We start from the raw sequence: 13,896 nt of genomic DNA on the forward strand, positions 1-13,896 counted from the left end.
GTGGTGCAAGGGAGGTCCATTGCAGTTGGGATGATCAGGCCACCAATCAGCTTCCAAGATCCACCTTAACACACATATGCATGCAGAGAGAGACAGAAACAAGGAAAGGTAGGACAACCCTGGGGTTGTAGGAACATTGCCAGATCCTACACACTGTACCTGATAAGTCTGATTTTGTTGATGGGATAAATATAATTTACGCCTATTTAAAAGTAGTTACAGTACATCTGGAGATAAATAAACAAAATAAAAGGCACAGGAAGGTCAGGTATAAACTTTAGCAATAGGAAAACTTTGCAAGATGCTTTTGTTTTATGCTCACATTTCCTCTCTGATGCAAATGTTCAAACAGCACTGAATTTTCTTTCATGGTGAAGAGACATATGTTGCGTTACATCATGGGGTCCTCTCTGTGTTGGGGGCTTCAAAACGAGACACTAGATGGCAACCAAGTTAAGAGGGAGAATCGGTGAGTGTGTATGTGAGAGGAGTGTGTGTGTGTGTGTGTGTTTCTGTGTGTGTGTGAGAGAGAGCGAGCACTGGGGAGAGGTAGTAGCGAGGGGGGTGAATTGCATCGGTGTGGGACAGTGGAGGGACGGTCTGCTCATGGCACACAGCTTGCAGCTGGAGCAGAGCTGCAGAGAGGGGAGACAGCTGACGACGACGGACTCTTATGCACAGGTAAAAACCTGGTCCACCACATTTGGACGCACAAGGTCAATACTGAACAGAGTGAACCTGTAGATTAGATCACTGTCACCAGGTGAGAACAGGTCTGCAGTGGAGGGAAAGCGAGAAAAGATGTGGTGCGTCCGTGGCGCCACTGGCGCGCCGTGCGGGAACAGAGTGATCCACGGCCACGCGCTGACACCCAGCATTTAGATGGCTCCAACATTTGGGGTGCAAAACAGGTGCCAGGGAAGTGTCGTCACGAACCCCGGAAGCCGGAGGAGGTGGGAACATCAGAGGGAAAGATGGCAGCGAAATCCGATGGTCGCGGGGTCGTCACCGGTTTCGCCCAGCTGCACAACCTGGACGAGGTGGTGGGGACCGGGGAGGACGATGATCGGAACGGTAGCTCATTCCACATCTGCCACTGCTGCAACACCTCGTCGTGCTACTGGGGTTGCCGGAGCGCCTGCCTGCATTACCTCCGGGGGAAGGGGAAGGGGAGAGATGCGGCGCGGCCACCGCAGGAGGAGCGCCTCTGGCTGGACTGTCTCTGGATCATCTTGGCACTGCTGGTCTTCTTCTGGGACGTGGGGACCGATTTGTGGCTGGCCATCGACTATTACCACAAGCAGGACTTCCTGTGGTCAGGCCTGACCCTGTTCTTCGTGCTGGTGCCCTCGGTCCTGGTCCAGATCCTGAGCTTCAGGTGGTTTGTGCAGGATTACACTGGGGGCGGGCTGGGCTCCGTGGAGGGGCTGAGCAGTCGCAGAGCTACAGCCTGTCTCCAGAGAGACAGGTGCTGTCGCCTCTCTGTCTGGGTCTGGCAGACCGTCATACACATCTTTCAGATGGGACAAGTGTGGAGGTAAGACCAACTCAAAGTTTATCCTTTTGAAGGAAAACAGTGAAACCAATCAAAAGCCACTCCGCTCATCCATTCACAACTCCTTCGCCTCCTCTTGGCTGTCACCTGGTATAACCTGCTGGTGTGAACATGACCGGGGTGAAAATCAGCTCCCTCCTCACCCCCTCCGTGAGACTGCCCACTGCACACCACAGTCCATACATTTACAATGATTTATCACATGCATTCGTGTAATTATGGCAGTGAAGCAGCGCACAACACATTGCTGCGTTGTCCACATTAAAAGCACAACAGCTGAAACAGAAAAGCCACAGCTGTAATTGTTTCATCACAGTGCGCCATTGCGCTTGTGTGGTGAGGGAAGAGGGCTACTCGTTCAAAGAGGGACAGGTTGTGTTTCGTGTGTGTGTGTGTGTGGCGCACACTCCTGTCTCCTCGATTCACCTCCTCTCCCTCCCCGCAGTCAAAATACTCCCAACTCTGCAACTACGGAGGCCACACGGACATCTGTTTTCACGCCTCACAAAACTACATCTTCCTCCCCACAGACATGATGTCATCGATTCCTCTGCGACGCTCGACGTGTTTAGAGCCCAAATCTGCCTTTCGGCCATTGGTCATGTTCAAACTGATGCGTCGGGGGAGCGGGCGAACGGCTGGATGTGTAGCACGGTTATCTGTGCGCAATCTGATGTGAATGTGTCATGTAGTGGCTGCGTTTGTAGTAGAGATGGTGCACATGGCGCGCGCGCGCGCAGCTCATCTATCCAACGGCTCAGACTGTTCAGTCAGCGCTTCTGAGCAGCGAATTGTTTTTCTTTTTTTCTTTTCTTTTTTTTTTTTTTTGGTGCAGACAGACGCAGTGGCTGGCATTTAATGGGAAAAAAGTAAGGCATGACGGCTGCTGTGAGAGGACTGTCACAGACTGTAAAATGTACAGCAGCAAACACTGAGAGAGTCAGTGGAAGTGGTCACATCCTCTCATCCCGGCTTCCAGGCGACGTTTGTTGTGTGTGTGTTCTTTTGTGCAACACAGGCTGAGACTGGCCAAAGATTGTGTAACATCGTTTGTGCCTGACAACACAGTTTGCTTCCCATCACACAGATTGACTGTGTATGAGAACTATCATGCCGTATAGTGCTTGATCAGAGTAAACCCGAAGTGAAACTCAGTGGCACAAAGGAACATGGTGATGTAGCCAGAGTTTCCTTTCATGAACCACTCTTGTGTGTTCAAAGACCATGTAAAGTCTGTCCCACACTAGAGGATAATTAGATTGGGCTCTTCCGACAATCGAGGATACCTGATTTGAACAGATTATCCGGCCAAATTATCCTGTAGTGTGAGGGGTTAACGGACACAATTTAACGTCATCAAACACATTAGAGTCTTCCTGATTTCATAGTATACGTGGACGTGCACAGAACCCCACAAAAAGCGGATGTTGCGTACCACGCTGACAATCCGCGTCTATGACTGTTTATTTTCTGAAGTCACGTTAAATCACGCGCGTTTCTGTGAGATCCCTGGAATCTCCTCCCTGAAATCGTTTGACATGTGGTCCTGTGTCTTATCTGTATCGTTCGTTGTTTCTGTGGTCTCCCATGTTTTTTAAATCTGTCACTAACCAACTTTCCAAATTTGAATATGTCCGATACGTCGGGGTCATGTCCACTGGAGGCGCCAAACACACACACTCTTTCATGTTTTAGTGGGGACCAAAGTCCATCAACATTGCCGCCCATGAGTGTTTTTACAGGATATAAACATAAAGGCACTGGTAGCACTGAGGGTTTTTATATTGGTACAGCTTTTGAGGAGGAGTTGTACCATCAATTGCTTCGCTTTGTCATTGAGACAAGGAGAAACTGTTTTTCATTCCTTACTCCACAGTTGTCATTTTTGTTCATGCGCACACGGCAAGTACACATTTACTAACATAATGAGTGAGGAGGAGAATGTTTGCCTTTGCTTTACACGGCCTTTAAGTGACGTAACATAGCTCACGCTGTTGCAGCATCTGTCAAAATGGGCTTTCCCAAGACGAGACAACGACCTGTGCTTTCCTCGTCTCTGTTTTTGGAGCCACACCTGACGGCTGCTGTATTGATTACAGCTGCAGTTGCACTGGCTCAAGTTTATTTGCATCACTGTAGTTTCATATGTGTAGAAGAGGCAGCACTGAAGTCACAGGGATTATAAGTAGACCTTTGAGTCGAGAGTGTCTGAAGATACTCATACACCACTGAACAAACATAAAACTGGTACAGCAGATGTTCAGTCATGTCTGACAGGTTTCATGTATGCATCGTGTACGTTATGTCTACCATAGTGCTGACATATGGATTCAAGCGTATACAGCATTTGTTAGTCTGTGTAACACATGAAGTGGGGGCAATGAATCAAAACCAATCTTTTTATTCAATATCAATATAAGAAAGGTTTCCTATACAAACACACTTATTGTTTTCAACTTCAGATGTTTTGCATGTGTCTGTGTTTCTTGTTTTCTGTCCTGAAAGAAGTTTGAAAACCACTGTGAACTGGTTTCTTCAACATTCACCCAGAAGCAAAACATAATCTTTCATGACCTGACATTTTATAATGATAAGTATGGATACGGACTGATTAAAGACTTTTGGTTATGGTTAAAACATCTAATTGGTAAGTGGTCATTTTTTTTAAGACAACCTTGAGTTCAATATTTACAGTTATTGATTTAAAGCAAGATGGATGAGAACTTAAAGATACATGTATCTTACATTTATATTGTATGCCGCTTTTTAACCCTTTAACACTGAGCATAACACAGACTATGCATCACTAACCAACCAAATCAGCATCTTTGTCACCAGAGAGGAGAGAGTTGGAAAAACGCCTGTACATACTGTCGTTTCCATTGTTTTTCGCCTGAAATATGTTTTAACACGCAGAATCTAGTGTTCATGTACAACTACTGAGCTGTTTTTGAAATAAAACTTTTTGTTTTTCTTCATTTTAATTAATTAATTTGTTCATACACTATTTTTAAGTACAGTAAATTGTAAATAACTGCCAGATATTTAAAGTTATTCTGGAAAAATGGGCAAAAGTGCTTACTCATAGGACATTTTCTGGCCCTTTTAGGGTTAAAATAAAATAAAAAGCAGAAAGTCCAGACGGACATTTTGAAGCTTAGTTGTTAAAGAGTTAATTGGTATTGAGCAGAGACCACTCAAAAATAGAATGACTAAATTGCAGCCTTTAGAATTTCTTAACTCTTTTAAATTGTGATGTCGATTTCAAAATAGTGTTGTTATTTAAGCGAGCTTGCCTTGATGCTTCAGTGGTGCTTTGGTGAAATTGAAGGTGATTTGCCTTTTGTGGTTTCAGACTATACGATTGTTATTTTGAAGGATACAGCAGGACTTTTCTTTCTACCCACAGTGATACACTCTTAAGGGACAATAGGATTTAGAGGCAGGAAAAGTCGACCCTTTATAAAACAAAACCTAATTTAAATAAAAAGAAGAGCCACTCTTATAAGAAACGTAATGTGATATGGCGAACATGTTGTGGCAGCACGAAGCTCTGGGTGAGGGATCATTGTCAGGCCACTTTCTCCCCACGGACACGATCCGCTCGGCTGCTGGTTCTGGGTTGAGGGTCAAAAGCTGTTCTTGTCAGCTAAGCGAGAGTTCACAGCCTCGGACCCACAGGGCTACAACTTGATATGGAGATTATTAGCCACCGTGAGGGGACAGCCTTCCAATAGCAAGCATATGTTTTTACATTTTAATATATTCTCGGGCGAAACAGTCATTTAAGACTCTGCTCAGTTAAGATTTCCCTTTGGGGAATAAGTATCAAGGTAGACGGGTTAATCAGGCGATTGATTAATCTTTTAATAAGTGTTGACCAGTTTTTATTTAAGCAATCACATCTTTACACTTTTTTTTTTTATGCCAAGTCACTAAAATGTCATTTGACAGTTCTATAAAGACCTGTTTGTGTACTTTTTATGATTCAAGTTTTATTATTTTAAGTGCACCGTAATGCAGACACAGTGGAGATCGAAGACACAGATCATAAGTTCAATAAAAGTTCATTAAAGAACGAGCGATTTTATGTATCATTTGTAATTATTAAGTTGTTGTATTTTATCAGATTAAAAAAAAAATAGTGGCAATTCTTCATGACTGAGGATGCAGCAGCTTTCCTGGCATCCTTAATGAGATACTACAGAATCAGTGTGTGATATGTGTGCCTTCATTAATATGTGGAAAAACAGTCGAAGAGCTGACAGGAGTCAAAAACATCATCATGTCTCATTAGTCACTTCTATATCCACTTCTACTTTCAATTATCTGTTGTCTCTCTCTGTGCTGTGTGCACCTGAAAGGCTGACGACAGAGTCTCTGAGCTTGTTTTGCAGTTACCTCGCTGTCAGTTGTCGAGGATTTCCTCTTTCCATGGGAACATCTACTATGTCACTGTCTCCCCACAGCTCTTTCATGTCCTCCCTCCCTGTGAATCGGCGGCGTTGCCGTTCGGTGTCTCCTTAAGCTTTTTCGAGATTCCGCTCCACATGCGCTCCGGCACACGGTGGATCATACATACACTGAGGTTTCTTGGCAATGCGGTTGACAGCTTAATCAGTGTAAGCCCCAAATTAGCATCTGACTGCGAAGGAACTGTATCCATCGCCTCTCTCGGAGGAAAGCCATGTAGAAAGTTTAATAAGCTTTGTTGTTCACAAATCCCAGCAGAACTGGATGGAGCAGTGTCCTCTTCTGCCTTTTTAATTTCTCGTAGTTGGCTTAAAATATTGTATAATACATACATTCTCTAGTGAAGAGTGAGCATTTATATAACCTCTTTCTCTTCTCACTCACTCATTTCTGCCACTTTCTCCTCCACGGTCATGGAGGTCAGCTGACATGGGGCGAAATGCAGGGCATAAACCACCTAATCAGCAAATATGCATGTTATTGGACAACTGTCTCTTCTGTGAGCCCATATATTCTCTCATGTGTCTCAGAATTAAAAAAAAAAAGGTTGCTTTCTTTTCACAGCCACACATATTTATTACATCAATGTGGTTAAAATATTATATACTTTGAGGGACACTCTATGTCTCACTGTTCAGATGTCATTGTCTCAGTTCTTCTTGGACCTGAGCTGTCTTCAATAAAATCTTTCAACTTAACTCATCACTGACGCCACATGATCCATCACTAGTCATCTCAACTGATTATCAAAATCTCTACTAACTGACTTTGGCTCTCTGTAGAGCAAAAATGTCTTATGTGGCTTCTAAGGAAGTTTCATTGTTAAAAAAATAATAATAACCTTAGTGACATGCTGCTAAGGAAATGTAAAAATATAGGATACAGCATTTTTGATGGCCATAAGTGAGGAAGCGCAGCATGCCTTCCCATAATCCCCATCTCACGTAGCCTCAGATTTCCATATTCATTTAGTCTTTTTTAACTATTATTGATGATGCATTTTAAATCTGCTCTCTGCTGTGGGAAAGCTAATTTCGACCACTTTTACAGAAATCTGTGCCACTCAGTCTTATATTTTGTCCAATTTTCCTTTATGTTTAAAGTCATGTCAACAGAGACTTGAAAAATTATTTGAAAGATGGTCAATATCTGTCCGGATACATAGTGCTTAACACAACTGCGGACCTCTCGCTCCTGAAATCACTTCCCATACCCTCCTCTTAATGGGAGCTGTCCAGTGCTGAAAGTCTGACCTGGAGGTTTTAATGCTTTTTCTTGGCATTGCTTTGAATTCATTCTGTCCATAACCTTAAACTCACAGAGTGTTATAGAGTATGAAAGCACGAGAGCACATATTGATTTATTTGTTCTCATAGTCCTCATAGGTGTCACATAGGCCTACAAGCAAATACAACACTGTGCTGCACGGCGTCCTAACCACAAACAAGATGATATCTCAAAGATGTGCATCTTTTTCTAAAAAACACTTGATGTGAAGATAGTGAAGACAGCTGTATTCAGCTGATGTTTCCAATGGTGAAATGAAATCCATGACATCCATGTCCACCAAAACGAGTAGAGTATTTACTAGATGTTATCCTCACATTGACTCCATAAGAAGTGTGTAGGTTGTTTTAGTGACTGTTTAAGTCTACAAATCAGCCGGGTTCAGTGGAAGGATGCCATCAAAATCAGACTGTCCAGTTTCAAATGTTTAAAGTTCAAATGAGACCACACAGAAAGCTTTTAACCCTTAGAACACAGAGCATTTTGGCTGTTTTTTTTTCCATTACTATGTTGAAACGTACAGTATATATACAGAGGCTATAAGAATGTGCAATATAGTGCGTGTTATATCCTTTTTTTCAGCACAACCTAGACAATCTGATGAAAAAAAATAATAATTCACCAACTGTATAAACACACCTGAGCAAAAAGTACTCAAAATCAGATTTCATTTGTGACATTTGGAAATACGTCACAGTTCTTTTTGCTACTTTATATCACTACTAAAAATGTAATATAAAATGAATCATAACGTTGACTCAAATACACATTTTGTAAAGCCTGAATATGTGCTCTATAAACACACATCCCCAGGATGTCCATATAAGGAGTGGTGTATTATTCCCACGGCAAATTACCATGGGTGCACCTGCAGCACAGGGTTAACAAGCTGGTAAACAGATGTACTTCTGATCATTTTTTAGAAATTATTTTAGTGGCTGTGGTTGTATTACTGAAACTACGTCCATCTTGTTATGAAGGAAATCTCCAGTTCTGCAGGAGCCAAAGGGCTTTGAACACTACAAATCCCACGCTTGGATTACTCTTTAATCCAGAGCAAGAGTCGGCTCTCACCATTGACTAACATGAAGCCTCTGCCTCGCATGGCTGACATGTACCTCTGTTTTCTAGCCTAGTAAATATTAATACAGACTGGGAAGTAGTCTACAAAAGCGCCTCTTGGCTGGCTGGGCTGCTTGTGGTTGCCAAAAAATGTTTGTACATGCAACGGAGTGAGACTTAGAGATGATACAATTCAACTCGCTGCCCGCTCAAGTAAAACAGCTGAGGGGTTGAAAGCAGGAAAAGAATGAAAGCTTGGGGCAAATTGGTGACAATCCATATAATTATCTATTGAGAGTTTAAAATGATAAAAAGATGAAACCATATTGTTCCCTTCACAGTGAAAGCAACCAAGTGTTTTTTGGAGGGAACTGAGAGACGTCTGGGTCCAAGTTGGCTGCTCTTCCAGTTTGCTGGCAGAACAAATAAATCTGAGAGTTTCTTTATAACCCAGTTGTTCTCCATCGGTGTAAAAAGAACATGAAAACATATAATGTAATTTGGTGTTATATTGTTTACAAATAATAAAAGATGAAAAGAGCACACAGACAGGGGAAACGCACGTCTTTATTAAGGTTTACATCTGTTTGTGTTATTTACAGGAAGCACATTAATCTTCCCTTGCTGGAAAACAACAGTGCAACACTACTCATTTTCTCATTAGCGCTGATAACGGGGGAACAAACCTTTTAAAGTCAGCGCTCCAAGAAAACCCCCAATTATGTGACAGAGGAGCAGGATGCAAGAAGAGCCAGCTTTTTTTCTGGGAACCTATCGCAGCTGGGGGTAAAGAGACAGAAAGCCATAAATGGCGGCGAATTAAGTGCCTCGCTTTTTCGAGTGGCAGGAAAAAAAGAGACGTGGAAAAAGGGATTCAACCGCTATGTTGGTTAAGTGTCATCAGATTTGAGTTCAAGCTGGGCTATTGAATTAGATGTTGTTGCTGGAAAACGCGCGATTCAGCCTGCAGTTTTTGTTTAAATCCAAAGTGTGTTGCTGCTCACTAAATGGACAGATGGTTGCTCAAACTGTGTCATAAAAAGAGAAAAAACTTTTCTTTTTTTTTTGCAGAATGCTCTCGGTGACTTTACCTTTGTTGGTGAGTTAAACCCTAAGTAAATGAGTAGCTAACACTTTAGCTGATTGCGTTTCTACAGGCGATGACACCTGCTGTTACTACTGAGAGCTCTTAAGCTCAGTGCAGGGTGAATGAATGAGGATAAAGAGCCTGTGATGATCCTTACTTTAACCACATCAGGCCTGCCTGCGGAGCAAAACAATATTTTGTAGTGGAAGCCTCCAGGCCCTGATGTTGCATCCTTGCTGTCTCTCAGAGACACACACACACACACACACAAAGGAATATTAAACACATGGGCAGATGGGTTACCAGACACAGATTAGTATGCACATCACATACAAGTGTACGCACTCTCCACACCTCAGGGGAGCAGAGGCTAGCTATTTTTTTTGTTGTTTTTTAAATAAATCTCCTTATTTGTAGTCTCCCATCCCAGATTCCCTTTTCACTCATGGACGCACAGAAACACGCACTGTGGCAGAATTACCACATATTAAATACATATTTCCATATCCTCTCCTTTCTTTAGGCACTTTTGATAGAGTTGGTGCAGCCAATAGACGATGATCTACTCCCACCATCTTTTCTCATACAGTGCATTCCTCCTTAAAAAAACATGTCTGCTGTGATTAATGGGGCCTCAAAAAAGGGCTGGGGTATCCCTGGGCAGGGTATCCAACCTCTTCCAGGTTTCTAGTAGAAAGACTAGACTGCTAAAGCGCTCATTTATTACATTTACAATAGGTGTATCATTGATTGGCTGCACATGGATATAGACAACTGAATTAGGTGAACGACAAACCGAATCTTTCATCTATAAAACTGCAGTGTGTAACTTTCAAATATAAATACAACCAGATGGTGTATACACACAAACGCTCCCTCCGTCAGGTCTGATAGTATTGCGGGACAGGCAGCATACAAATGAGGTTGCATTGTTTCTGTTCACAAAGACCAAACAGAGGCAGAATAATAACCTCAACGACGGCGACAATCACCAGAAGTTATGCACTGCATCTTTAAAGCAGAAATCTGGTCCTGTTCCGTGATTTACATGGTTACACAATGCACTGGCTGCAACGACACTGGAGTTGATTTTGAGTTGCTTGAATCGGAATATTCATAATAGTACATGGTATGTGTTACTGCACAGAGCGTCTCATTTTAAAATGAATCTTAGGTGAATTCATGTCTTTAGTAAGAACCAACAGGGATGTGAGTGTACACAAGGAACAGCGAAGTCAAAGAAGGGAGGTTCTTTTAATGACGGTAAGAAAGCACAGAGAAATGAGTCTGTCTCCTCTTTTGAATTTGTTTCGAAACATAATTGCCAATATTTTTTCCTATTTGCTTCTGTCTGTATGCAAACATGTTTACAATCTGTTTGCTACAGTTGTAGCCCGCATGCTTGTGGAACTTGGCTCGTGAGGATTTAGGATTTACTGACTCTGATGTCTGCTGTTTGTTCAGTGTTGTGCGTGTGCGTGTGTCTTGTTCTGTTCGGCAATTACATTGGTGGCATCGGTTCAATTCTCAGCCGCCCCTATATACGACTATCTCTCCTTCCCATTCTGCTCTAAACCATGCCTGTTGCCACTTCGACAAACTCACTTGTGCATCTCGCGTGATGTATATGTTCCTACATTACTCCACCGCACATTCTACTCCAGAGAAAATCATTACCTGGGCCCAGAGGACATCGAGTGTGAGTTGGAACACTCGCGTACAAAAGGCTGTTTTTCATCTGGACTCCCTGGCTTCAGTACTTTTATTCCCACCAAATATATATATATATATTTATTTCTGCTTTTCTGTTGAAAATAGGTGAGGCTCACACTCCCAGGTGTACAATTTGCGGTCATCATGTGTTCTCCCCACACGCGCTCTCTGTCCATTAGTGATCCTCATAAGCTCAAGCCACCACATTACCATCTGTCCTGCCTGCGAAGTTAACATATGTTTTTATTTTTATCCCTCCCTATCACTTACGCCTATTAATGTTCTGAGACTCCTCATAAGCCTTTTATTCCCCTCCATCCATCTTGGAAGGAGACACCACACTGTGTGCTCCTCGGTCCTGTCTCATCCTCTTCTCATTTACTATAGTTAGAGCCTCTCTACACCGCGTGTGCTCAAAAGCTGTGTCCCTTACCGCTAGTTAAACTCATGATCGTAGCTCCCTCCCCTCCATTTTTCTCTTTATGTCTGTGCCTCTCTGCTGCCCGTGTTGCCTTCCTCATAAAGTTGCGTTTGACCTCCATTTTTGTCAAGGAAACTAGAGCATCTGGCTCCTGCCCCATTACAACTCCAAACCCTGCCTCCTTTATCCTGCCATACCACCCATCTCTTACTCCCTCCAGATCCCATTTACAGATTTCCCACATTCGGCCGCACCCTCACACTTCTGCTTCCTCTCCCTGTCAAAACATTTAATTCCTGCAGGAAAGTGTTGGACCCGGGTTTACGAGTCAAACTGTGGATTAATGGCTCTCCTCTCGGACTACATGTCATTTCTTTGGACGTGCGGCATTTATTTCACAGGTCTATTTATACTCTGAAGTGAAAAGACCGCACTTGAAAGAAAGTGTTTGCTGCAAACTACCGCCCAACAAAATGGAGCGGCTATGTCCAACATTTGAAGGAACGAGAAGAAAAGATTCCATATCACCAACCAAATAAAGTCACTCCTGGGTTTTATGTTTATAGACATCCATGTAGCGCTGTGGAGCTATTATGCTGCACTCACACTATCAGAGGTTAACAGAGCAGTGTCAGGAACAAACAACCTTACATTTGATTGGTGTACAGTCACACTGACATTTAGAAAGTTGAACTTTTCTTAATTTCCAAACACACACACGACGTGAGCAAAGTGACAATGCAGCGCGGCGATGGCTCGATGCCGCTCCATTCATCAGCCGTTAGTCTCTTTTCAGCTCAAGTCAAAACAATGTCACTTTCTATTCAACTGCCGACACTCAACAGGTGACGCGGCGAAAGTCCAATATGAACGAACGCCTCGGCTACGTCAAACCAAGGCTGCGCTGCAAGCGAAGGGTCGCGTAGTTTCCATTGTGAAGCTGTCCCTTTTCATTTCGCCGAAGAGCGCGAGATGTTTTTGAAGCGCGGAACCTTTTGCAACACACTACACCCTTCTGGTGAAGCGCCATGCCTCGGCTTTTTAGGCGAAAAGAGGCTGCTGGCCACGCAGCTGTTTCAAGCTGCTCTTTCCAGCCCCTTCAAGCCTCTTTCACACTAGGCCCCCATTAAAAAAGGTGATTAAAAATCCCATCGTCAGTGGTTGTTCTGCCCCGTGAAACAGAGCAGATAACACAAGCACGATGGAGCTCAAGTGACAATGTGGCGCTGGCTACTATTTTGTATCTATTACTTCCGTCCCTCTGTCAATCAAGTGTCCACTTTAGGACTCTGTCCAACACCTAAGCCTCAAAATGTTTTTTTGCTTATTTTAATCCTAAAATAGTGCATTAACAATTTTAAATGAATAAAATTAAAACGTTTTACGTAGAACTGTACTGATTTTGTATCTCAATGTCCAAAAACAGGCCACCGATTATCTCAACTCTCTCCTCTCTGGTGACAAAGACGCTGATTCACCGGCTAATTCAAGTGAAATCACTGTAATAACCACACGTGATTACTTGAGCTTTCAGAAACTACTGTAATTGTTGTACCGCCGCGTAATTACGTTAATGCAAAGTGTGCGTGAGCAAACGTGTCAAAAGGGTTTTACACATTCTCATTGGTCAAAAATCCAATTCAACTTAGTATTGAATAGGTTTTGGCCAGTGGAAATGGGGCAACACACACACACACACACACACACAGAGTGGGTAGCATCAACCGAACACAGAGAAATCTGCGTTGTTGAAGACCGCCATTGTTTGAGTCTAATCACGGCTGATGCTCCAGGCATCAGTTTGATAAACAGACAATCTCGGCTCATAAATAATTGAGCAGCTCCGTTAGTTCTGTCTTTCTCACAGTTTCTCTCTTTCAGGGCTTTCACGGCCGCCTCTCCTCATTCTCATGTGGTGGTGGTGGTGATACCCTGCTTAGCGAGCTGTTACACACACTGAGACACTGTGATGGCGAGAGAGCTATAGTCTCACGGGCACGCTCTCAGAAATCTGTTTTCACATCACAGATAAGGTGGTTACAAGTGACCCCAATTACGTAACGTAATAGAAATTGCGTGTGTGATTGTAATGATTAGCTTTTGTTCTTTGGATTTAATTGGGTGGCATTAAGAGAAGGATTTCCATTCATATTTGGTGGTTTTGCTAATAACAGCTTTTATCAGTTAAGTGCTTACTTGTGTCTGAAAGAGGCAGTAAGTTGTTGCCGCCAGCTGAAAATTAAGTATTCATTTCATTAAAAAAAATAAATAAATCTGAATTTTCAATGAATTTTGCAA

The 13,896-nt window shown here is 42.9% G+C and overlaps 1 protein-coding gene across 1 annotated transcript in view; it reads left to right on the forward strand.

Moving 5' to 3' along the window:
• The first annotated feature begins 172 nt into the window (after positions 1 to 172).
• Positions 173 to 13,896, forward strand: part of xkr6b (XK, Kell blood group complex subunit-related family, member 6b) — a 51,105-nt gene continuing 37,381 nt past the window's right edge. The window contains exon 1 of the mRNA XM_044049844.1: positions 173 to 1,537. Within this exon, the coding sequence (XP_043905779.1) occupies positions 975 to 1,537 (563 nt within the window). The 5' untranslated portion in view covers positions 173 to 974. The remainder of the gene's footprint in view (positions 1,538 to 13,896) is intronic.

Source organism: Solea senegalensis, linkage group LG17, assembly GCF_019176455.1.
Source record: "Solea senegalensis isolate Sse05_10M linkage group LG17, IFAPA_SoseM_1, whole genome shotgun sequence".
Taxonomy (NCBI): domain Eukaryota; kingdom Metazoa; phylum Chordata; class Actinopteri; order Pleuronectiformes; family Soleidae; genus Solea; species Solea senegalensis.